The sequence below is a fragment of the Procambarus clarkii genome, chromosome 72 (genome assembly GCF_040958095.1).
Source record: "Procambarus clarkii isolate CNS0578487 chromosome 72, FALCON_Pclarkii_2.0, whole genome shotgun sequence".
Taxonomy (NCBI): Eukaryota; Metazoa; Arthropoda; class Malacostraca; order Decapoda; family Cambaridae; genus Procambarus; species Procambarus clarkii.
In genome coordinates, this window is record NC_091221.1 from 7,935,398 (window position 1) to 7,960,596 (window position 25,199).

Consider the following 25,199-nt stretch of genomic DNA (forward strand, 5'->3'; position numbering starts at 1 on the left):
GTTAAAAGTTTGAAATTTATAGATGAAACGGTGTGATGCATCAAATGAACAAATGTAAAAGGGCTGTGATGAGGGTTAGGATGTTGGAGGATTGCAGATGCACCTTAATCGACTGTGCCATGATATGGTAAAAGAATTGCAACTGGGAGGTCTACTGACCTAATGGCTTGGTTTGAACCCTCATTGATTTGTTCATATAAATGTTTGTAACAGAATTTCATAATTGAAAGTAAAGTTAAAACGCAAAAAAATAACTAGTAACTGTACTTCATCTAATTGTAATATAATTGAAGTTTAAATGTTTTTTCTTTCAGACTATAGATTAGGAAGTCCAGAACATCCTAGAGTTTGAAGGTGTTGATTGCTCGACATTCAGAATCAGGTGAGTGTGGTAGTAATAATAAATTAAAGATTTGGATTATATTAAATAGTAAAGTTAAACAATGTAGCATTATGTCTGAAGTATCTTTCTCCACTTAAATGTACTAAAGAAACTTGGCTTGAATAGCCATACCTACCTTTTTTATTTGCTTGATTAGCATTAATAAAACTTAAAATTTTAGCAGATTTTTAAAGGAACACTACCATTGTGAATTTGCAAGGAAACTTAAGTAAAAAGCTGTTTATAAGGTAATTTGGTTAAATGTTTCAGGTGCTTTGCTAGATTATAATGGTATCAAAGCAGCGCGTGGCTGTTCTGCTCGGCACATCTATGGAGCTGGTATGTTGAATTACATGTTTTTGCTATATTGTATTACCAATATGGGGGATGCAGGGGGGGAATCCTAACTTTAAATTATAACTTAAAAGGGCTTTGTTCTAGAATCAATAAGTGAAAGATGGGGTGGGGGAAGTAGGTAATTTATTAGTGTATTTTGAAAGGCAAACATTTAAGTTTAAACATTGCTGTGGGGAAAAAATTTATTAACCATATTAAATGTTTCATTGTCAGGTTGTGGAGGGTCCTTGTATGCTACAGAAAGTAGCACGGGCTGAGCAGACAGCACACTGGAGATGTGGTCTCGGGTTGAATGCTGGGTGCTGGCAAGAAATGCTGGGCTGAGTTTTTCACCCTATGCCCCTGTGAGTTAAGTCAGCTGTAATGGGTTACTTCGTGTGGGGGGGGGACTGAAGGCCTGAAATTGCGAAGATACTTTTGCCCTCTATCATTCTGACAGTTAAGTTTACTGCTATAATTAGTAGTATTAAAATATTTAGGTAAAAATTGAAGGGGCCTGGAAATGGAGGATAAAAACTGTAGTTCTAGGCCTTGACAAGTGGGTACAATAAAAGTTGTCCTTGCAGGAATTGTTTTGAATAGCATAAAGAAATTTTAAAATGGTCACTTTACATTTTATTCACTTTAAGAATTGAGGGTATTTAGAACTATTGAATTAAATGGTAGTTGGTTTGCTTAACTTTGTGTTAAGTTTCTTAGTTCTTAAATATTTGGCTAAAAGTTTTTCATCTATAAATTGCACACCCAATAGTGATGCATCAAATGACCAAATCCACAAGGGCTGTGATGAAGGTGCAAATGTCAGAAGATTGCAGATGTACCATACAAGAGACAAATTAAATATTGACTAGTAACTGTACCTCATATTTTTTAATGTAACTAGTTTAAATAAGCTTTTTCTTTCAGAATAAGAATTGGGAAGTCCAGCTGTTCATCCTAGAGTTTGAAGGTGTTGATTGCTTGACATTCAGAATGGGGTAAGTTTTGGTGAATATTTTAAATAGAAAAATAAGTAAGGCATCAGTGGTTGCATGTAGATAATGTAAAGTAAAAATTATCTTTCTCTACTTTAAAGTACTTGTTAAACTTAAATAATTTGAGTAGTCATATCTAAATCTTTTGCTTTATTAGCGAGAATAAAATGTTAACATTATAAGGAACATTAGCCATTAGTTTGCAAAGCAACTTGTAATACAAGATGTATAAGCTAATTTGGTTAAATGTTTCAGGTGGTAATGAAGATTATGATGGCATCTAGGAATTGACTGGCTTAAGAAGTGTGGCTGTTCTACTCTGCACATTCCAATAAACTGGTATGTTGAATTAAATGTTTTAGCTATATCAAATAATTAACTTGCTTTCTTTTTTATCTAGTCCATTTATAGATGTGTACCAAAGTCCTACTGTTACCACCTGCAGGGATTGATGCAGTTTGTACTGATCCTACCCCATTTCATAGAAGGGGACCAGGCAGTCCTGCAGATTTCCCTGGCTTGGCTTTTTCAGAGCCCTGCTCTACTACCCATCCAATAGATGGACTAGAATTGCATAGGTGTAGGGACCCTTAACAATGTGCAAACATTGTTAATAACTACAGGGCTTGTTGACTGAAAGAGTGGATACATCTAGAGGTTTAGTGCCTGGAACATGATGTACATAGGCTTGTTGTGAAGTCTATGTACATCATGTTGAGGGCACTAAACCAAAAGATGTGTTCCACTGTTTCAGGCAACAAGTCCTGCCTCAAAATGGAAGTAAGGGGTAGGCCTTGCTGAGCCAATCTTAAAAGATTGGGACTTAGGGGTTTTTGTAGTAATTTGTATGTGTTAGTGTTAATAAAATGAGTGTCCCTGTTTGATATACTTTATTTTTCTTTTACAGGTGGTTGTTGTCCTTGGTACTCTGGATGTTTTCCTGGCCTTTGAAGTCTTCAGTTGAAACCTCAACCTGAAACATACAATTGTCAACATTAGTTATATTGTATACTATTTAATAAATCTTTTAATGAAAATACTTTATATACTTTATCCTGAAAGTAGCTATAATTTAATCATGCTGGAAATTTCTATTACAAAGTCTTGCTAACAATATCTAAACTTTCTATAAGAGTTTATATAAAGCTATAATAAACATATTATAAAGGTATACAAAATATATAAAGGCAATATAAACTTAAGTTTATTAATTAAAGCTATAATATGTTTATATATAACCAAGTTAAAGTTTATATTATAGCTTGGTTATATATAAACTTATATTATAGCTTTATATAATTAACTAATAAACTTAAGTTTATCAGTCTTAAAGGTAAAATATATAAGTAACAAGTTATATATAAAGAGGTAATATACCTTTTAAGCAACATTATATTTTAAGTGAAAACTAATTTTGACAACTTAAAAGCTTTGCATACCAAACTAGACTTTCATTTTTATAGTTCACGTTAAACTGCAAAAGATAATTTAATCTATTAATAATGCCAAAAATTTAACTTAAAACAAATAGACTAAAGTTAAAGCTATGGAACATTGATGTAAATTTTTACGTCATTTCCACTAATCAATGATAAGATTACACTAAATTAGCTAAAAAAAATTTCCCACAAGTGTCTTACTAAATGCCACAACTTGATAGGAAACACATAAATGTTAACTATCAACAATACCAAACCCTTCAATTTTCTACTAGTCTAAGAAGAAAAGAAAAAAAACCATTAGACATGTCCAATCTGTTAATATTTGCTGCACTGAAGTGTCCTACCAAATATTAGTAATGAACACTAAATTATTCACACCACACATCCCATTACCACAAATGTTTCAAACTGCTGAAGATAACTATTTCAAGATAGTGTATATATAAACTATCTGCCTATAACAAACACCATAAATGGGAAGAGCCTTACAAACTAACATTCAAAAAACTTCAAATACCTGGAAATCAATCCAAGCTATTAAATGGACAGCCAAACTTACTGCCACTTAAACTCGCTAGATAGATTTCAAATGTTACTCAAATTTTTGAAACTGCCAAGCAGAAAACTTTCAAATTACTTTGACCTCACATCTGCAAGGTCCAGAAGAGAAGAAACATTAATATTTTTGTCAAATCAACAAAACATTGGTTTGTTAAAAACAAACCTGTTCACATTTTTTTTCTGATAACCAGCTATTCAAACACACACACTGTGTTTGATAAAGCACCATATGAAAGGCTAGGAGTGAAATATGAAGCACATGGAATAAAGGATAAAAAGATTGCTTAATTAAAACAAATAAATTAAAGCTTCCTCTGAAACAGATTTGACTGGAAAATACGGCATGAAGCGTACCACAAGGGTCTAAACCTTATATACCTCAATGACAAATCAAATTATTACAAACCACATCAATTTTGCAGATGACACCAAGATTTATGGTACAGAGAACATGAAAAAATGATATCGAGCCCTTACAAAGATCTACGGGAACTCTAAAAATGGTTACAAGACTGGCAAATTCTTATTATTATATACACTATTTAACATTGCAAAACCTTACAGGTGACCCAGAACAATCCATATCACAACTACCACATTAAAATGAAGAAGAACAATGAAATAAAGGACCTTTGAGCTAGATTCCATCATTAACCAAAAGTTGCTCCAGTACACAAAAATTACTAACAAAACCCTACAATTAATCAAGCGACCTTTTGACTTTAACGAAAAGAAGGTAGTTATTCTAATGTCAAAACATTTATACACCAGATATCTATAATCACTTAGATAATTGTACCCAACCATGAAGAACCCCCACCTTCTTTACAAAAACACATCTACTTTCAAACAACAACACTGCCCAACACAAATATTTCTAAAACTAAGTCGACTAATACTAGGAACAACTGAAGGCCACGACAAACACTGCAACTCTCTCCTACCCCCAAGTCTTATGCTATTAATGATCCATTTTATTTTGACATACTTCCTACAGACGAGACCAGAGACAGGACGATCTAGTGAGTAAACTGAAGCACGATACAGGTGTCAACGGACATCAGTCAGCCCACTTGTCACCGCAGTGGATAAACTAATAACATTATAACCTGCAATTTTGTATGACTCCCTGTGGCCATTTAAATCAATAAAACCCAGGGTTGTGGCAATGTTTATAGCATAAGGTAAGGTATACAAGAATGCCTGGTAATGTCTAGTCCTTGTATGTGCGTTGGGCAACCAAACTGAACAACAACATTGCTCGTGTTATACTATTTTATCCGAGTTTCTCATTCGGTACAACCTTTTAAACCCAAATAGGAATGCGCTTTAAAGATCCATTTATTTGGAGATTCTACTTACACAATCTAAATTACCGGTCTCTGAAAGTACTACGAGATAAGTTTAACTAGATGAGTGTTTGCCTATCCACACTCACATGAGGTATGTGACAACACTGAATAAAGAAAGGGGCTTTGAGCATTCAGCATGCAACAATTAGACATGACATAACCAATATAGCCAGGTCATACCTCCCCCTCCTACCTACCCCCTAACTCCTTCCCCCAATCCTATCACTCCTGCCCTCCCTTCTACCCCCCTCACTCCTACCCTCCCTCCTGCCCCCCTCACTCCTACCCTCCCTCCTGCCCCCTCAATATGCCCCTCCTACCCCCATCACTTAAGTTATTTATCTGCTTTTATTCTTGTGTTTTGCTTTATCGTGTATCTTGTATCGTGATCCCTCTGCATCTCTATGCACACTGATATTGATCCTGATCAAAATCTTCTGTCTCATATCTACACCAACCAGCACATTGATCATCATTATTGCAAGTATTTCACAGCACACCAGGCTAAAAACAAACTTCAAAATAGCACCTGTCTATCACTTTATAACCAAAATGTTAGATCACTTGGTAAACATTTTGACGATTTAAATGCATTACTCACAGCACTAGGTACTAACCTATCGTTCATTATTTTAACAGAAACTTGGCTAAATAAAGACTATACCCAACTCTACAACTTAGCTGGTTATAAAGCCATTCATAACTGTAGGCCTAATAAAAAAGGTGGTGGCACAGCTATATATTACCGAGATACATTTATCTGCAACAGTGTTATTAGTGACAGAGATGACTACTGTGAATATATTTTTGCTCAGTTTACAATTAAATCCCTTAAATCCTCTTTGACTATTGGAGCCATCTATAGATTTCCCAATACTAACATAGCTTCTTTCTCAGACAACCTAAGGAATCTTATTATAAACAACAATCTCAACAAAAACCACATCATTCTGGGAGGAGACTTTAATATTGACCTGGGTCAACAAAATTGCTCTCAAGTTGACTATTTCCTTAACAGCATGAACTCCTGTATGCTAATCCCCACAATCACCAAACCTACCCGAGTCACTCAAACATCAGCCACTACCTTGGACCACATATGGACAAACATAACAGCTCCCCTTGTATCTGGTATAATCTACGATAGAACAACTGACCACTATCCTACCTTTCTCATAGCGAACATGGACATAACACCACCAAAAAGCAAGAAACTTTCATTTAGGCTACACAGTGAATCAGCTTTAGACAATCTTACAGAGGCACTTCACAATATTAACTGGGATTCTGAATTCAATAATACCCATGATATAAATTCATTAGCTAACCTCTTCCTCTCCAAAACTCTAAGCCTCTACAACCTTCATTGTCCCCTTCTTACCAAGCAAGTAACTGACAAAAGATTAAACAATCCATGGCTCACAAGTGCCATTCTCAACTCAATCAACAAGAAACATGAATATGAAAAGAAACTTAGGATTGGCCTAGTTTCAAAGGAAGTAGCTAAAAGGTACTCATCAATGCTTACCAGTATCATAAGAAAGGCAAAACTTGCATATTATGTGCATAGATTCAATGAAGCAAAAGGCAACATGAAAAGCACTTGGAAAACTATCTCTAGTATCCTAGGAACTAAACAACACTCACATAACCAAATAAAACTCTACAAGGATGGGGATATCGAATCTCCTACCCTGACAACCATGGGGAAATAAACCTGCAAAACAAGTCCCAAGTTCCAGTGGAGGAGAATTCAGCAAATTCAATTACAATAATAAACAGATAAACTGGGAGCAAAAAAAAAAACCAAGACCTCACAGAAATAAGCTGGGAAGAACAGCCAGAAAATGCTAACCTGAACCAGAGCCTGGAAAAAACTCAGTAGCTCTAGAAATATGCTCACTGCATACCCATACGAAAAAGTGGAAGAGATTCAGACGGGAATGGTGTTCCATCTACAGGTGAAGAAAACGAATCGCGGAACATTTTGAGAGTCACACCATAACTCAAGAACGGTGAAGAAGGTTAAGTAGAGAAATAGAAATTATTAAACTAAAGTTACAAGAATCATACAAAATCCAAGAGACAAAGAGCAAGAGGCCATCAGAGAAATAAAGAGAATATTTAAATATTTTTTCTCTTATGCAAAATCTAGATAAAAAACTACATGTAGGATCGGGCCCCTGCGAAAGGGAGATGGAACTTTCACAGATAACAACAAAGAAATGAGCGAAATACTGAGGAATCATTATGACTGTCTTCAGCAAGCCACTAAACACACTGAAGATTCGTAATCCAAATTAATTTTTCATGGATGTGATACCAACATCAATTCATATATCAGACGTCACCCTATCCCCACTGGATTTTGAAGAAGCCATAGACAGTATGCCTATGCACTCTGCACCAGGCCTGGATTCTTGGAACTCTAAATTCATCAAGAACTGTAAACAACAACTATCGCAGGCCCTTCACATTCTTTAGAGACAGAGCCTAGATACTGGCGTTATCCCTGACATACTAAAAGCAGCAGAGATAGCACCACTCCATAAAGGAGGAAATAAGGCAGAGGCAAAAAATTACAGACCGATAGCACTAACATCGCACATCGTAAATTTCTGGCGGCAGCGATCAGTACCAACAGGCTTGAGCCAGTTTCAGATTACTAATTTTGTTTCGTTTGAATCATTTACAAAGTTGTATGGCAATTTTTAGGCTTTGAGTCTTGTGAACCCACCAGTTTGTCTGTAAAGCTGTGCCAACTTCCAGGATGATTTTCCGGTGATATGGCATTACTGTACGTGCATGTCATTTGTGCTCTGCAGTTCTGTGAAGGACTGCTAGGTTGCAACTCTGGTCCCTGGTAGGACCAACAGATCTCGTGTGATGATGTAACATATTATGGAGCAATCTCGATGAGATAGCTACAGGGGTACCCGCCATCTTCTTAAAGTTATCTTGAGATGATTTCGGGGCTTAGCGTCCCCACGGCCCGGTCATCGACCAGGCCTTTTTGTTTCACATCCCCAGGAAGCAGCCCATAGCAGCTGTCTAACTCCCAGGTACTTATATACTGCTAGGCGAACAGGGGCATCAGGGTGAAAAAAACTGCTCATTTGTTTCCGCCTCCAACGGGGATCAAACCCGGAACCTCAGGACTACGAATTCCGAGTGCTGTCCACTCAGCTGTCAGCTGGTAGCAGATCATTTTGAAGGATATATTGACACATCGCTGGAACATTGGTTATCAGAAATTTTAGCCAAATATCCCCAGTTTGCTAACTGTAGGTAGTAACTAAGTGATTGTAACCTATCCACCGCTGCCCACTGGATGGGGGGCGGTGTGCAGGACAAACGTATAAATTTTGACACTAGCTCTCCACATATGTCAGTTGCTTAATTTAGAAACTGTACTTGAGGTCGATCTCGAACCCATTGTTGATGTGACGACTTATATTGAATTTTGTAACTAGCTCATCAAGATTGTAACTTGCTTAGCTAAATGAATTGTGGGGTTCAGTCCCTGAGCCCATTATGTGCCTCTGTAACCCTTTCCACTACCGCCCACAAGATGGGTATGGGGTGCATAATAAATGAACTAAACTTAACTTAACTAACTCAGCTGTCAGGTGCCCCAAGGGGCTTTTCCCAAGAAAGACCCTGACATCCATTAACAACAAAGCCTAGCATAGGAGTCAAAGACCCCATGCTCTACTCAAGGTCAACCACTCTTCACTACAGGTTGGCACTCTCGAGAAGTCTTCCAAACCCATCAAGAAAGGCAACCCTCTTAGGGCAGAAATAAAACCAGCGAGCACTTGGGAAGGTAACCCTAAACACACGCAGCTCAAAGTAAACAGTTGCACAGAGGTCACAAAAATCCACACACAAGTAAACAATAATACTAAAAGTAGAACAATACACAAGCCAATGGCCACTACAATACAAAGTCCAAAGATTGCCAACATTTACCTAAACATAAATCAGGACCTGCAGGGCAAGGCAATCAGAAGGTGCAATACACTATATACCATCAAAACAATGACTAAGGTGTTCCACCTCCTGAACCACCAGTCCCTGGTGTATGTAGTATTCATGGATTTTGCTAAAGTTTTTGATAAGGTACTAACCATAAAAGACTAGCAAGGAAATTACAGGCACATAGAATAAATGGGAGAATACTAGATTAGATAAATCAATGGTTAAAACAAATAGCAGACACACTAAATGGGAATGAATCTGAATTGAGAAATGTGGTGAGTGGGATATCAAAGTTCTGTATTGATGACAGAAGTGAATATTACAAACCATGTCAACAAATTTGTTGAAGACACTGAGATTTATGGTAAAGTGGAAAGTGAAAATGATACTGAAGCTTTACGAAGAGTTCATTACATGAACTCCACAAATGGTCAGAAGACTAGGAAATGCACTTTAATATTGAAAAATGCAAGACCTTGCATGTGGGGCATAACGTATGACACCACTTCCAAATTAATAACATTACCTTGCAGTAGATTGATGAAGAAAAGAACAGAGTCAAAATCCACCATTCACTGAAAGTGGCATGACAGGTAGCAGCAGTGGTCAAAAAAGCTAACCAAACCCTAGGAATAATCAAGAGTTCCTTTGACTTCAAGGAAAAGAAGGCAGTGTTTCAATTGTATATGTCTCTGGTGCACCCCCACTTGGATTACTGTATCTAAACATGGAGACATCTTCAGAAGGATATAGCTGCTTTGGAAAAAATACAACACTGAGCAGCAGACATCATTCTACAACTAAGTCAACTCTCTCATTAGGAACGGTTGAGGGCCTCAGGGTTGGCAACATTGCAAATCAGGCATGACAGGCCTAATCTCGTTCAAAGTTTTAAGGGTACAGTATTCAACAATTTGGAGGATGTTGATCCAGACAATGTCTTCAAAAAGTCAGATGTAAGTAATTATCAAAAAAAGACACCAAGCTGGGAAGGCTATATAGCACCATCAAATGTGCGGAATAATCAGAAGACGCTAAATATCACCAAAGGATGCCAATACGAGAACAGAAATGCGTAAGGCGAACGATATCAAAAGCATCCTATTCACCAAGAATTCTATCGAGGGACAAGTGACCGCGAGGGATGATCGGAAAGCAAGATACACACTCATCCTGGAAGACAGGACATTCAACAAAAATATGCACAACTGTAAGAGGGGACAATGCAGTTTGGACAATAAGGAGCAGGGCAGTGCTCCATTAAATGACCGTGAGTTAAGTGTGTATGGTCAATACGCAACCTTGCCAGAGCCGTTTCCCACTGCCGGTTACGGTTGTAGGAGGAAGGCCATGGGGACACACTACTCTTAAGAGTACACAGTTTGTTACCAGCAGCAGAAGACCGACAACCCTGCTAATGGGCAAGATGGAGGAATGAATAACTGGGTAATAGTTGGAATAAGGAATACTTTTACGGGAGATGGGACAAGAGCGGACAGCCTCCTTAACGGCAGCATCCGCACGCTCATTTAAAGACACCCCAATATGGCTGGGAACCCAGCAAATCTCTACTGACTTAAATTTACTAGAGATAAGAAACAGCCAATGTTGAATCTCGACGACCACCGGATGGACTGGATTAAAGGACTCCAGAACCATGAGGGCACTATGAGAGTCAACTACAACCACAAAGGAAGATTGACAATGAGAAAGCAGGAGACGAAGAGCATAGAGAATAGCATAAAGTTCTGCAGTAAAGACGCTAGTCTCTGAAGGTAGGTGACACATATAAGTGTGGTTATGAAAAACAACAGAGTAGCCTAACCTGTCTGCAGACTTAGACCCATCAGTGAAGATGGAAATGGAGTGGGAGTGTAAAGAAAAAGTGTTCAAGGAAAAGGCATTTCAGAACTGTAGGAGGAGTAAAAGCTTTAGTGACGTGGGTCAGGGATGTACAAAATTTTGGAAGGGGGACCTTCTACAGGAGGAAGGACGGTATAAGATGAGGAGAAATATTGGCAATACGGACCAAAAGAGAATCGTGCAAGGAAGACAACTCGACAGAAATAGGGAGGTGGTGAAGAGGAACAGGAACTATAAGAGGGGTAAAAGTCAAAGCACGACAGGGGCAAGATTGAGGATGTTGTAAGGACCGCGCAAGGTAGCAAAGACAGTAGTGATCACGGCGGTCTTGGAGAGATAGGAAGCCAGTGTCAACATATAAGCTGAAGGCGGGAGTCGAACGAAAGGCACCAGAGCTGAGACGCAACCCAGTATGGTGCAAAGCATCAAGATGGTGAGAAGTAGAAGGAGAAGCAGACAAGTTAGCAGGGCAACCATAATCAAGTTTAGACAGGACTAGAGAAGAATGTGAAGAGTGGAGCATGTGCCGATCCGCTCCCCAAGAAGTATGGGACAAAACAGAATGCTCTAAGGGTCATAGAGCATTCAACTCGGAGGTAAGAGATATGGGCCGACCAAGACAAACGAGTGTCAAAAATTAACCCCAAAAGCTTAGCGGAATCCTTGTACACAAGGGGATGACCATAAAGCGACAAAGAGGGGGGAAGAACGACATGCTTCCGTGTAAAAGCCATAGCACAAGTCTTAGACATAGAGAACGTGAAGCCATGATCGGTGGCCCAAGATGACACGGCATCAATCGCAAGTTGAAGCCGCCGTTGAAGGAGAAGCGAATCATCGCCTCAACAGCAAAGGGTAAGATCGTCGACATAGAGAGCAGAGAAGACCCTAGAAGGAAGGGAGGAAAGAAAACCATTGAGGACAACCAGAAAAAACCCAGCATTGAATGTAATGAAACGCCTTTTTCTGGGTGAGCCCCGGAGCCTCCCTGGAGCTTATCGGGCTAATGTATGTTATATTAGACCGGGACATTAGCTAAGGAGTTCAGACCTACCAGGGACCAGTACCAGAACCTGGCCCCTTCAGAAAGGTTTCAGGAAGCAATGGCCCTGGAAACCCCCTTTGTGGTTGGGGTTTTCCTTATCTGCCATCGACCGGGGTTAGGCACCCAGAAAGGTAGGCATAACAAAACAAACCCCACATGGTAAAAAACTAAAACAAAAACCGAACAGTGAGGTAGAAACTCTCTACAATCACAAGGAAACAAGCAAACGAGCAAACATCACACTTTACTGCCGCGCCGATCGTCCGCGCAGCCCTCCCCGCCCCGAGAGGGGGAGGGGGGGGAGCTCCAGACCTACCGCGCCGGCTGCCAAGCTTCAGTTCGTAAGCTAATGTCAGCTGGGATAGACGCTTCTCTGTGATACCATAACCCGTCACACAAGATATCCAGTTGTAAGACTTTTACCATCAGTGGTGGTAGAGTATGCAACTGGCAATGCCTTTGTTACAGGTTCGCTTCATCTCACAGCCCCAGTGGATTTTCTCACACATTTGAATACATGAAACAACTTTATTTGATACATTCCAAACCAAAGTACTGTACAGTACAGTAATTATCAAACCATCAAATGTGTGGGATAATCATAGTGCGCTAAATATCACTAACGTCGCCAATACAAGAACAAAAACGCATACGGCGAACAATATCAAAGGTATTGAATTTACCAAGAATTTTATCGAGGGACAATTGACAGTGAGGGATGGTCGGGAAGCAAGACACGTAAGTCCTGGAAGTCAGGACATGTAGAGACAACGGTTTGGACAATAAGAAGCAGGGCAGCGCTCCATTAAGTGCCCGTGAGTTAAACGTGTATGACCAATATACAACCTCGCCAGAGCCGTTTCCCACCACCGGTTACGGTGGTAGGAGGAAGGCCACGGAAACACACTACTCTTAAGAGCACGCAGTTTGTTACCAGTAACAGAAGACCAACAACCCTGACAACGGGCAAGAATGGTGAAATGAATAACTGGGTAAAAGTCATAATAAGGAATACCTTTACGAGAGATGGGACAGGTGCGGATAGCTTCCTTAGCGGCAGTGTCCGCACGCTCATTTAAGAACGCACCAATATGGGTGGGAATCCAGCGAAATTCCACTGTCTTAAATCTACTGGAGATAAGAAACAGCCAATGTTGAATTTCAACTATCAAAGGATGGACTGGATTAAAGGATTCTAGAGCCATGAGGGCACTGCAAGTGTCAACTACAAACACAGAGGAGGATTGACAGCGAGAAAAGAGTTGATGAAGAGCATAGAGAATAGCATAAAGTTCTGCCATGAAGATGCTAGTCTCCGGAGGCAGGAGACACAAAGGTGCAGTCAGGAAAAACAACAGAGTAGCCTACACCGTCTGCAGACTTAAGACCCATTGGTGAAGACGGAAATAGAGTGCAAGTGTGAAGAAAAGTGTTCAAGGAAAAGGTGATTTAGAACTGTAGGAGGGGTAAAAGTTTTAGTCATGTGGGTCAAGGCTTACAGAATTTAGGAACGGGGACCCCTCCATAGGGGCAAAGACGGAATGACACGAGGGGAAATATTGGTAACACAAACTGAAAGAGCATTTTGTAAGAGAGACAACCGTACAGAAAGAGATAGGTGGTGAAGGGGAACAGGAACCACAGGATGGGTAAAGGTCAAGGCATGACATAAGCAAGAGTGAGGGTGCTGTAATGACCGTGCAAGGTGGAGAAGACAGTAGCGATCATGGCGATCCTGTAGAAACAGGACGCCAGTTTCAACATACAGGCTTAGGGTAGGTGTCGAAGGAAAGGTACCAGAGCTGAGCCGTAACCCAGAATGATGCAGTGTGTCCGGATGGTGAAGGGTAGAAGGAGAAGCAGACGAGTAAACGGGGCCATAATCGAGTTTAGACAGAACGAGAGGAATGTAAAGAGAGGAGCAGTGTCGATTAGCTCCCCAAGAAGTATGGGACATGACCTAAAGTTAGTTAAGGGCCTTAGAGCATTCAACTCGGACGTAAAAAATATGGGGCGACAAAGACAAACGAGTGTCAAAGATTAGCCCCAAAAGCTTTAGCAGATTCTTTGTACAAAAGGGGATGACCCCTGTTACCTAACAGTAAATAGGTATCTGGGAGTTAGCTGTTACAGGCTGCTTCCTAGGGGGGTGCGTGTGTGGGAGAAAAAAAAATTTAGTAGTTAACCACTGAACTGCTGACCCCTGTTACCTAACAGTAAATAGGTATCTGGGAGTTAGCTGTTACAGGCTGCTTCCTAGGGGGGTGCGTGTGTGGGAGAAAAAAAAATGTAGTAGTTAACCACTGAACTGCTCTGTCTCCAAATAACACCCTGGTGCACAAGAAATAAATTCTTTCCAAAAAAATTTTTTCTCTTCTTATATTGTTAAAATGCAGTCTGATCACGGGGAAACTAAACAAAAAATATTGTATGTGACTTACTTTAGCTGCGATGGAGCTGGGAAGTTGAGCAAATTATGGGCGCTGAGCGTTGGAGCGATGGGGGTCTGTCGGCCCCGCCACCCCGTGCGACGGCAGTTGCTGCGAATAAAATGTTGCGCAATTATTTTGAAGTTTCTCATTCATTTCTTCCTTTTTTTTGCTGTAATATTATTTAAAAGTGTGTAATTTGTGGAATTTATATAATTCAAAGTATAGAACATCGCTATGCTCAAAATTATGGGCCTCATATATGCAACATATTCTACAATCAAACAGTGTTTTTGCTGTTATTACACTATATACACACATGGTATATACCCATCTACGTATGTATTCACCATAACGATCCACTATGTTGGTATGGTGAGCCCAAAAAACATGAGTGAGCTGCCACACCCTGCCAGTCCTCCCTCCCTCCTCCAACACATTACTCGCCAACATTCCTCCTTCCAAAATACTGTTATTGTGTTTATTACACTATTTACACACGTTATGTATAAGTATGTACATGTTTTATTCATGTACATACGTACATACTTGCCATCTCCTCACCTCTCTCTCTTGCCTATGGTTTGAGAAATTTTGAAAAAAGACATGGTATTCATAGTGTTGTGAGGCATGGTGAGGGTGCCAGCTCAGACAAAGTAGGGGCTGAAAGATTTGTTCGTGATTTTAAAGATTTTGTAGATACTGTATTGATGGATATATTCCACAACAAGTGTTTAATTGCGAGGAGACATGGCTATTCTGGAAAAAATTGCCGAAGAGGACATACATTACCCAAGAGGAGACGTCACTGCCCGGACACAAGCTAACTTGGGCTAACTTGTGTCAGGATAGGCTAACTCTTGTGCTGTGTGGCGATTTGAAAATTAAACCCTTGCTCGTGTATCATTCCGAAAATCCAAGAGTTTTAAAAAATATATAACGTGCAGAAAAACTGTGATGTAGAGTGGTTTGCCCTGCCATCAAAAAATATCTGCAAGAGAAAAGTTTGACACTAAAGGGCCTGCTTCTCGACAATGCTCCTGCTCATCCTCCAGACTTGGAGGATGCATTGTTGGGGCCAATTTTTTTTTTTTAGGAATATTCCTGCATGGGCCCTAAGTTTCTGGCTAATGAACCAATGACATGAAGGAGGAGTTTTCAACCTACCTTGTGTTAGGTGTGCAGGGGTCAATAGGCTGAACATAATGTCAGGAGCAAAGGGGGGCGTTTGCCTCTTCAAACACAATTGTGACCATCTTCATCTCTTCGAACTATCCTAAATGCTCTCTTCACCTGTCTGACCAAATTGGGTGTCCAGACCACCTTTGAATCTGAAATTGTAAAATTAATAGCAATTTCAGAATATTCAGTCCATTCATACTAACAAAATTATACATACAGTACTGTAATTGAAATTTTACAGAATGATAAAGGCAATTTAGCAACTTTGTTAAAATGCACATGGGGAAAATACATGAAAATAGGTTAATATTGTTTGTAAGGTTGATGGGAAATGTTTATTACTTTTATGATTTAAAAGATGTATAGCCCTAATACTCCATCCTGGGTGCATTCCACCAGGTAATGACCACAGCAAAAGTTTTCCACGAGGCTCTATTGTCACACAAACTTTTCACATTTTCAAACTTGATTCATCTTTTCCACCCCCCCCCCCCCTCATTCCAGGGGTTTTCTTTAAAAGGTCTTCATGCAAATGCCTTGGTTTCTCACAAATGATGGCCTCTGAAATGCTATCACCTGCTAACTCCTTGTTGTGTATCCAAATTAATAAAAACTTTTTAACATCCTCAAGTGTTTGTGTTCTTTGTTTCGGGATTGTTGATATGCCTTTTGCCACTTTAACGCTCATAATGTCCTTTTTCTTAGCAAGTATAGTGCATATTGTTGACATAGATTTGTTGTACTGCCTAGCTAGTTCAACAACCTGTGCACCATTTTGATGTTTATGAATGCTCTCTTGTTTTTCCTCTATGGTCATTCTCACATGTGTTTTCTTGGCTTGAACCTTACCACTGGCTTTCTTGGGACTCATGGCAAGATATATCATAACAAATTTTATGTTCAAATAGCCAAAAATCCCAAAACAAATGTAATGCTTTACAAAGAATTCAGGCGCGATACTTACTAGGCAGGAGACACTGGTAAACTGAGGCGCGATCACCATGCCACCACGCGCTAGGTCAGCCCATACGTATATCAACAAACTCCTTTCCCGAGGCAAAGTTTGTAACCCGATTCAAATTTTTCGAAGAAATTAGGCTCGTAACCCGAAAAGTTCATAAATATTCATTCGTAAGCCGAGGTGTCACTATATATAACTAAAAAATTAAACTCAGGATTACTTTCAACCCCCACCCCTTTTGCTCTACTCCATCGCCACCTACCTTCACCCCCCTCTATGATGTACTCTTCCATAGACACCTACCTTTGCCCCCCTCCTCCCCTCTACTCCTCCATCATCACCTATCTTCACACCCCCTCCCTTCTCCTCCTCCATCGTCACCTTCCTTTCACCCTCCTCTATGATGTACTCTTCCATAGACACCTACGTTCACTGCATATAATGCTCCCCTCTACTCCTCCATCGTCACCTACTTTCACCCCCCCCCCCTCCGCTCTACTCCTCCAGGGTCGCAGACAATTTCACGAGCGTGAGAACTACGAGTTCTCTAACCACTCTCACACTCCTACTCTCTCACCAGTGAGGGGGAGGGAAGGAGGGAGGAAATGAAGGAAGAAAGGTGGGGGAGAGAGAATAGGCAGGGGAGAGGAGGGCCTAGATACATTTCTTCCATATAGATAGGTAGACTGAGGGAGAGCTGCTTGCCAAGAGCCCTATCAGACAGGCTTCCTATTCCTCAACCCTCCCTAATATGCCACATCCTGGTCAGGACAACTTGCTCGATTGTTATTCTTGGTGTGACTCGAGAACTGACCTCGAGGCGGGGCATGGGCATGGATTATCTCCCTGGGGCACGCACCTCCCTGCCCCAGCTCTCTCTCTATACTAGATGTACAATAGTACATTCTGCGTACATTCATTCTGAGCAATAATTCAGTAGTAGTTTGCAGTATATAAATAATAAAATAATACTAACAGCCCAATGCATCATTGCCCTTGATGGTAAATGCCCTATGGTAAAAGCATTCAAAATATGAATAAGATGTATTATGTTCAATGAGTGCTGTTACAACTTCATGTAAAATATGCAGGGCTAAGCTGAATTTGGATCACTGGTTACTAGATTACCATGCCCGGAAAGGGAGCCGATCGGCCGAGCGGACAGCACGCTGGACTTGTGATCCCGTGGTCCTGGGTTCAATCCCGGGCGCCGGCGAGAAACAATGGGCAGTGTTTCTTTCACCCTATGCCCCTGTTACCTAGCAGTAAAATAGGTACCTGGGTGTTAGTCAGCTATCACGGGCTGCTTCCTGGGGGTGGAGGCCTGGTCGAGGACCGGGCCGCGTGGACACTAAAAAGCCCCGAAATCATCTCCAAGATAACCTACCAGAACTGATTAGTGGATCATATTAGTGTATGTAGATATACTGTACATAGAATGTGTATGCAATGCGATAATAGCAAAAACCAGCACATTTTATTGTTCATAGAATATAATACTGTGTGTGTATATTAGTGATACAAATGTGTATTTATATTTTGCATGTTTTATTATAGAAATTTCTTAAGTTAAACACTGTTGCATAATATAGCTGCAAAATACCAGTGAATAAAATCAGTAACACTAAAATAATGTAAATGTATTTTTGGCAACTCATATCACCCAGGGAACCTTTATGCCTGGTAATCTCATCCACCAATGTCTCCAAATTGTGCCCGAGATATTTCTTCTTTCGACCACAGCCAAAGTAAACTAAATGTTAATTATTATTTTTCAGTGATTATTTTAACATTAAAGAACTTTTTTTTTCACACCATGGAGTTGTTACTAGTATAAGTAACAGGCACACAGTGTAGGGGTTTAATCTATTTAAAGATTTACAAATTCAAGACACCTACCAATTTGATTAAAATAGCGCTCTAAATTGTCACAATCCAACTTAGTGGGGCAGAATATTAGTGCTTGATCCATTTTGTGTGTGTCAATAGCCTTAATGCAGTACTCTCCTTTCAGCAGCTTCACCGCCTCACTTAATGTCTCTGAAAGGAGAAAAAACAAAACAGCAATGAATGTAAAGAAATGCCTCTTTCCGGTAGATATCCAGTGGCCCTCCTGAAGCTATCTCACCGAAATTGCTCCGTGCAAGTGGATCACACCAGTCACGGAATTTGTTTGGACATGATTCGATATTCAATAATGCTATATTCAGTAATGCTATACAGTATTCATAATCCTATATATTCATGATCATAATGTTAAATTCAAGCTATTATTAACTACTGGAAAATATTATCAAGTATTGCATTATTGGGAGAGTGAGTACTACATAATACTGTAATCTCAATGCTAGAAGGGTATGAGATTAACGCTGCAATTGAGTGGTGGACCGGAGCACTAAAGTAGCAATCACCAATAGAACAACAGCAACAGAACTGAGTAGGGAAGTTAGTTGAAGGCAGGGGCCAGGCCAACTGGTCGTGCTGATCGGTACTAATGCTTAAGTACAAGCCAGCTTAAGTGAACCTCAAAAAATATTCATAGCTCATAATGTGAAGCAGCATATTACAAACCATTAAAATTGGCAAATGGTATCTAAATACATATCTGAACAAGCTAAATAAAAATTCCGGACACCAAACTGAAAAGCATAACAAATTAAAACATTAGAAGCACTTACACTTACAGTACTTTAAAAAACTAAGACACATTCTCAAATATTAACTGTAAAGCTTAGCCTTGCACTTTTATTTGCTTACCAGGTGTATTGTTCCCAGGTCGTACGCCATCCTTAACATGCACGCCATCAGTTTGCAGATGGCGACGAAGATTGCTCCAGCTACTATTCGTTCTGGGATCAATGGTTACGACAACGTGGTGGACAGTCTCGGGCACAGCATCTTCCCCTTTAAGATCTACCCAGGTCGGGAAGTGCATCAAACGTTCCTATGTAAAGTTTTTCTATAGTAAAATTCACTGGTCGGAGCAAAATTATTTTAAGGTATTGAAATATCTGTACTCTATTTGGAATTCAGAGGCTCTAATATCAAGAAAATATTCTTGGTAAAATTATTATTTTTTTCTTCTTTTTACAAATTTTTTGTACATCTCTTATTTATAGACACTAAATTAAAAACCAAAATTAAAAAAATATTATACGATAAAAGTCTTGGCTTCAACGTGTACACCCTTATTTAACAGACTAGTAGCTACCAATTCTTTCAAATAATCTGCTATAAGAACTGACATAACAATGATTAGCAATACTGTACAGTACATTATATTCATACTGTACCATTTACAGACAATTCTATTTTATCAGTTAATAATAACATTTAAATACAAAATATAGCAAGTACTGTACTTCTGTTCATTTTTTAAGTGTAATCTGCTTTAAATACATTTTCCATCTCCTTAATACAATCAAGCAGAATTTCAACATTTTTCTACATATTTCTGGAATAAATAATTTAAATTGACTTAAATAGTGCATTGCAAGTGCATCGTTAGGTGCAATGCACTTGCACCATCCACACACAGGATTCTTAAGTTCAGTGTCTAATATCAGACAAGCTTGCTCCACTACCACTATGTTCCACTTTCACGAGGTTGGAAGGCATCAACACCAAGAAAACATGGAGGCGTATACGAAGAGATAAAACTTGTTACACATATTACACAATAAATTAACCATACTTTTCACAAAACACAATCACAGAACATGAATGACCACACACACCAGTAAATCAATAGCAGCAATGATCGACAGTAGTGCTTAAGTAGGTATACAGAGCTCCTTGTGAGATGCCAATTACTGCAGAAAAACAACAACACAAACTTCCTCTTCACAGGAAGATGGGATGATATGCAACCCGTCCTCTTAAAAATAACGTCACTTTTCGCTCGTATACGCGCTATGGCCAAAAGTGGACGTAATTTGAAATGAAATTAACTCACAAAAGTGACGTACTGTCCTGTTTTCTGTTTGAGTTTCTGTTAAGGTTAGAAGAGGAGACTTTCAATTAACGTTTTTCATAACGTTTTGAAACTTTATGAGAATTTCCTGCCCACCTAACCTACCAGAGGACCCTTAACTTACTGCTGTTGAAAAAAAAAAAAAGAAATCCCAAATTTTCATTTTTTTTTTTTTCATTTTCATATAACTGTACGTCCACTTTCGGCCATACGGGCAAACGGCCAAAAGCGACATTTTTAAGAGGACAGGTTGTGAAATGAGGGAAGAGAGGGAAGGAAGTAGCTGCACTGATGCCTTAAAGTCCTCAAGTGAAATCTGCATGGAAAATTGGTAATGATGCTGCTCCTCTGTGAAAGGTTCTCAAAATTAAGTTTCTATAGCTCTTAATGACAGCTTTAAAGCAGGTGGATGAAATGTAACATGCCAGAGTTTTGTCATCATCATCCTACAGGCTCACCATAGCCCGTGCTGCTTGGGACTTTTTGTTCCAAGTAGCGAATCTTGAACATCAACATCATCATCCATACTTGGGTGAAACATATGGAGTTGTAGCAGTGTGCGAGGGCTGAGATATTGTGCAGCTGAAAGCTTTACTGTGGATAGTAGAAGACTTGAAAATGAGTAAACTGAAGCAAACTGTAGTAGAAAGGATGACGAGTGTGTGATGTAGGAAGTACAGTACTAGAATCTGTCGTTTAAATATTTGATGCGTGTAATTGGAAAAAAGTTTCATGCAAATAAGATTGAGCAAAGACAGAACTGAGGGAAGGAAATTGACTGGTGGAATGTAAACCGTGCCTATAGTAAAAGCAACATACTAAATATTGTACTATATTTACTATGATATTATCTTTTCTTCTATTTCTTTCAGGTAACACATTTTCAGCAGCCTTCTAACATGAATAGTAAAGCTTTAAACTACTGAATCTCTCACCTTCACCACTTCTGCAATTACATTCATAAAGTCTGATACACAAATTCCTAACATGCACTTATGATTCAATCTACAGTATTTCCACATTGAAAAAGAGAGCATTAAGTAACTTTGAAGTATTAAAGACACAATGTCATATTATATATATAAAATATGTATACCTAACCATTAATAAAATGTCACCCTTGTACAAAATATTCTTTATGGAAACTAATTGATACATTAGACAACATTCTTTCCACTCCATATATGCTTGGAACACACTAGTCATGCTATTCACTGTTAATTTTCACTTGATTATTATATAGTATACCATAATCTAAGATAATTCATAATCCTTAGTCTTAAGACATTGCACCGTTGAGAAGGCACAATTTTCCTTAGCAAACAAGTGTTACCAAATAAGGGTTCAGAAACTTACTGCCATGCGCTTCACTTGAAAGGAATGTATGGTGGCAGAACAGACCACCATCTGGAGTCTCTTGCCTTCAGATGTGATTTTGGGTATGGAGTTGTAGATGTTATTGATGAGACGCTCATGCCCCTGCAATACCAGTACACTTGTATACAAGATAAAGTAATTACATGAAACAAAATATGGCAAGAAATTTAATGCAATAAATGAAAGTCAACAAAATACAGTAATGCATCAAGTTACCTTATAAATAAATCAGCTGTATATTTAAAGTCATTTAAAAAATATGACCAACCTTTCCAGGATGAAATCTATAAAAGTTGCCCAACTCTCAAGTGCCCATTTACTGATAGCCAAAGACGCACATTAAGGAAATGTGTAAATGTTCCACGAGTAGTTGACTTAATACAAGAAATCAGGTAGTCAAGAGTTCTTAGTTTTTTTTCTAATTCATAAGGCAAGCTGATGATACAGTACTTGAATTTATATCAGGTATTCCTACATATTTACTACCAAAATATAAAAAGTACTTTTCCTTGGATAAAATCAAACTTACCTGTTTAAGAAGTCCATCAGCCTCATCCAACACAAAGAATTTGCAAGACTGGAGAGAGAGTTGTCCTGTATTAATAAGATCTTCCAAGCGTCCTGGAGTACCACAAACAATATCCACACCTGCATTGAGTGCTGCTATTTGCTCCTTCACGGGTATACCACCAACAACAAGAAGGTCACGAACCACTGGATTATCTAGATGCTTACGAAACATTTGAACCTGTTTTAGGGTCTGTTCTGCGAGTTCTCTTGAAGGCTGTTAAATGATAAAAACTTTTGTTTGCATTAAAAAAAAAATGGTCTGCTTTTGGAACTTGCCACTTCTATCTAAACTGTTTAACAATTCACATAGCACAACATACTACTTTTAGTTTGAATTTTCATATTGTATGTATCCAGGATTTAATGAACAGGTTAGTTTAAAAGCAACAGTGATGTAAAAATGAATCTGTACCGAACTGTATAGGTTATATTGTTAGACATCCATCCAGCAATCAATATAAACCAGATACTGGACAAGTAAATACAGACCAGTCACGTGTTACCATTCTTACCTCAATAATGACAGCATGTGGAGCATTGTTCTGAAGCTTTTGTGGCTTGTCTCCACCTCCCTTCACACCTGAGCTCACAGTACAGTCCTTGCTGGCCTGAGACACTGCTACGTATCCCGCTTTAGGTGGGTGCTTGAACTCTGTTGCACCAAAATTGAAAGACATCTCTGCATTCTGGAAATCACGTAAATTGCTATCATCTGTAACTTTCAAATATCATTAAATTCACTGAAGTTATTCTTGCACTTTATTGAAATTAGAGAGATTTGAGTAAAGAACCAACAGTTAAAAACTGATAGAAAATTCAATAAGAAATTTACTTATTTGTATTAATTTTCTTAATGACCTAGATCATAAATATGATCCAAATTTTGGAGGTGTCACTGTATATATACATGACCACTATACACTTTTGAAATACACCAAGTCCAAATACTGTGACAAATGCATAACCCAAAAAAAAAAAAAAACTGGGCAAATTTCAGTCTGCCTTAGACCATATCTATAATTAATTAATAACATCATCCAATTATCCACTGCTTAAAATACACAACTAACATGAATAATGCATGTACTATACTACCAACCTTCAAAACTACAGCTGGATGGAAGACAGCATTCTTGAATTCACTTCGTAATGTGAAAGCTTTACCTAAATCGGTGCCATTTTTGCTGTAATGCATCTCCATGGCATCCAGGTTGAGATAGCAACCAATGACATCCCTGAGGCCAAAAGATTCACCATAATCGTCAAACTGCTTGCAATTAGACTTTTTTCCAGTGCCTCCAAATCCAAATCCCGATTTACATGTTCCAAGATCTAATGCTGCCTGAAAATATAAGTTGTTTTGGTTGTGAATATAAAAAATATTATTGCATAAAGGCAATTGATAAAATATAACATCTCCCAATGCAGGTGAAAATACAGTACAAACTACAGCAAGCCTTTGCTTCTTTAAGTTTTGAAACCATTAAATTCACCTAACATGAGGTAGGTACTTTTTTTTTTTTTTACTACAAATACGCAAGTAATGGTTTACTAAGCACAAATTAGTGTTTTAATTTGTTTTACCAACTTTCTGCATTAAATTCTCGCATAATTATCTTTTCCAAATGGTCTTCAATGCCTGTTCCTTCCACCCCCCCCAAAAAAAAAATAAAAAAATATTTACTCACTTTCATTACCGTTTTGGAAACAATGGCCGTTTCCAGGATGGAGGTGTCAAACAGTTGGGTTTAACTTTACCAGTGTTCTCTTTGGCAAGTAACCATGTTTAATAAATGATATTCAATCAAGTAATTTTCTGATATGCAGAGTGCAGCTGCATTTCCCTCAACAATGGCTCGATTCGTCTGACTTCATCAAATATTTGTACATCATCATCAATGGATATGCTAGTCGATGCATTCAAATATGGTGCCGACTTTCCTGGCAGTTGTGTTGATTTCAAGGATTGAATTTGTTGGTTAATATGGAGAGTTTGGGGCAAATGCTGCCTGGAAGTTTTGTATGGAGAGGCTTGCAGCTATTATAACAGTTTACAATCTTAAACTTGTTTTCATGAAATTTGCTTATGTAAAGCAAGGGCTTACTGTATTATTATTATTATCACATGAAGATGAAAATACATGTGAAAAATGCAATCTCTAGAACAAAAGGAGTTGTATACAGGTATAAGTAAATAAGGAAGATTATGATATGACTACTTGTGAAAACTTCACTACAAAATCATGCCTACCATAGTACCACTTCTGAAGCAATTCTATGAATACCATTTTGAAAGATTAATGCAGAAAACTGGCCCTTAGGCTATGTTTTTGGGAAGATATGCACAAGATTTGATCCAAGAAGTCGCTAGAGAACTACACTGCCCCATTTCAATTTAAACACGTTACACCATAGTAACTTGTGTAATATCAAGTTGACAGGTAATGGCATTAATAAGATATTGCAGCCCATTCACCTGTTTTAATAGTACTTATAGGAAGGATGAGGATGCTAATACATGTACATATGGGCCAATAGGCTTTCTGCAGTTACCTTCATTCTTATATACCGATGTACAACACAATTAGAAAGTAGAAATTGACGTGTTTTCTTCTTAATAACTTATTAAACCAAAGGTCTTTTTATGTCAGAAAAACGGCAGAAACTGGATTTATATATGAAAACTCTTTCAGGACAAAATTTAAAGTAAAACTAAAGATATTTGTAGTTGTATAAAAGTTGCATTTTTC

The 25,199-nt window shown here is 38.7% G+C and overlaps 1 protein-coding gene across 1 annotated transcript; it reads right to left on the bottom strand.

Annotated features, from left to right (window-relative positions):
• Positions 1-2,588: 2,588 nt before the first annotated feature.
• LOC123773582 (ATP-dependent RNA helicase DDX1-like) lies at positions 2,589-24,159 on the bottom strand. Its single transcript, XM_069312435.1, has 10 exons — positions 24,138-24,159; positions 23,549-23,791; positions 22,962-23,135; positions 22,409-22,663; positions 21,859-21,981; positions 19,287-19,473; positions 18,429-18,569; positions 15,554-15,717; positions 14,399-14,497; positions 2,589-2,686 (listed from the first exon to the last, which is right to left on the bottom strand). Exons 1-8 carry the CDS (start codon positions 24,141-24,143, stop codon positions 15,623-15,625), a joined length of 1,224 nt encoding a protein of 407 aa, XP_069168536.1. The 5' UTR covers positions 24,144-24,159; the 3' UTR covers positions 2,589-2,686; positions 14,399-14,497; positions 15,554-15,622.
• Positions 24,160-25,199: the final 1,040 nt, after the last annotated feature.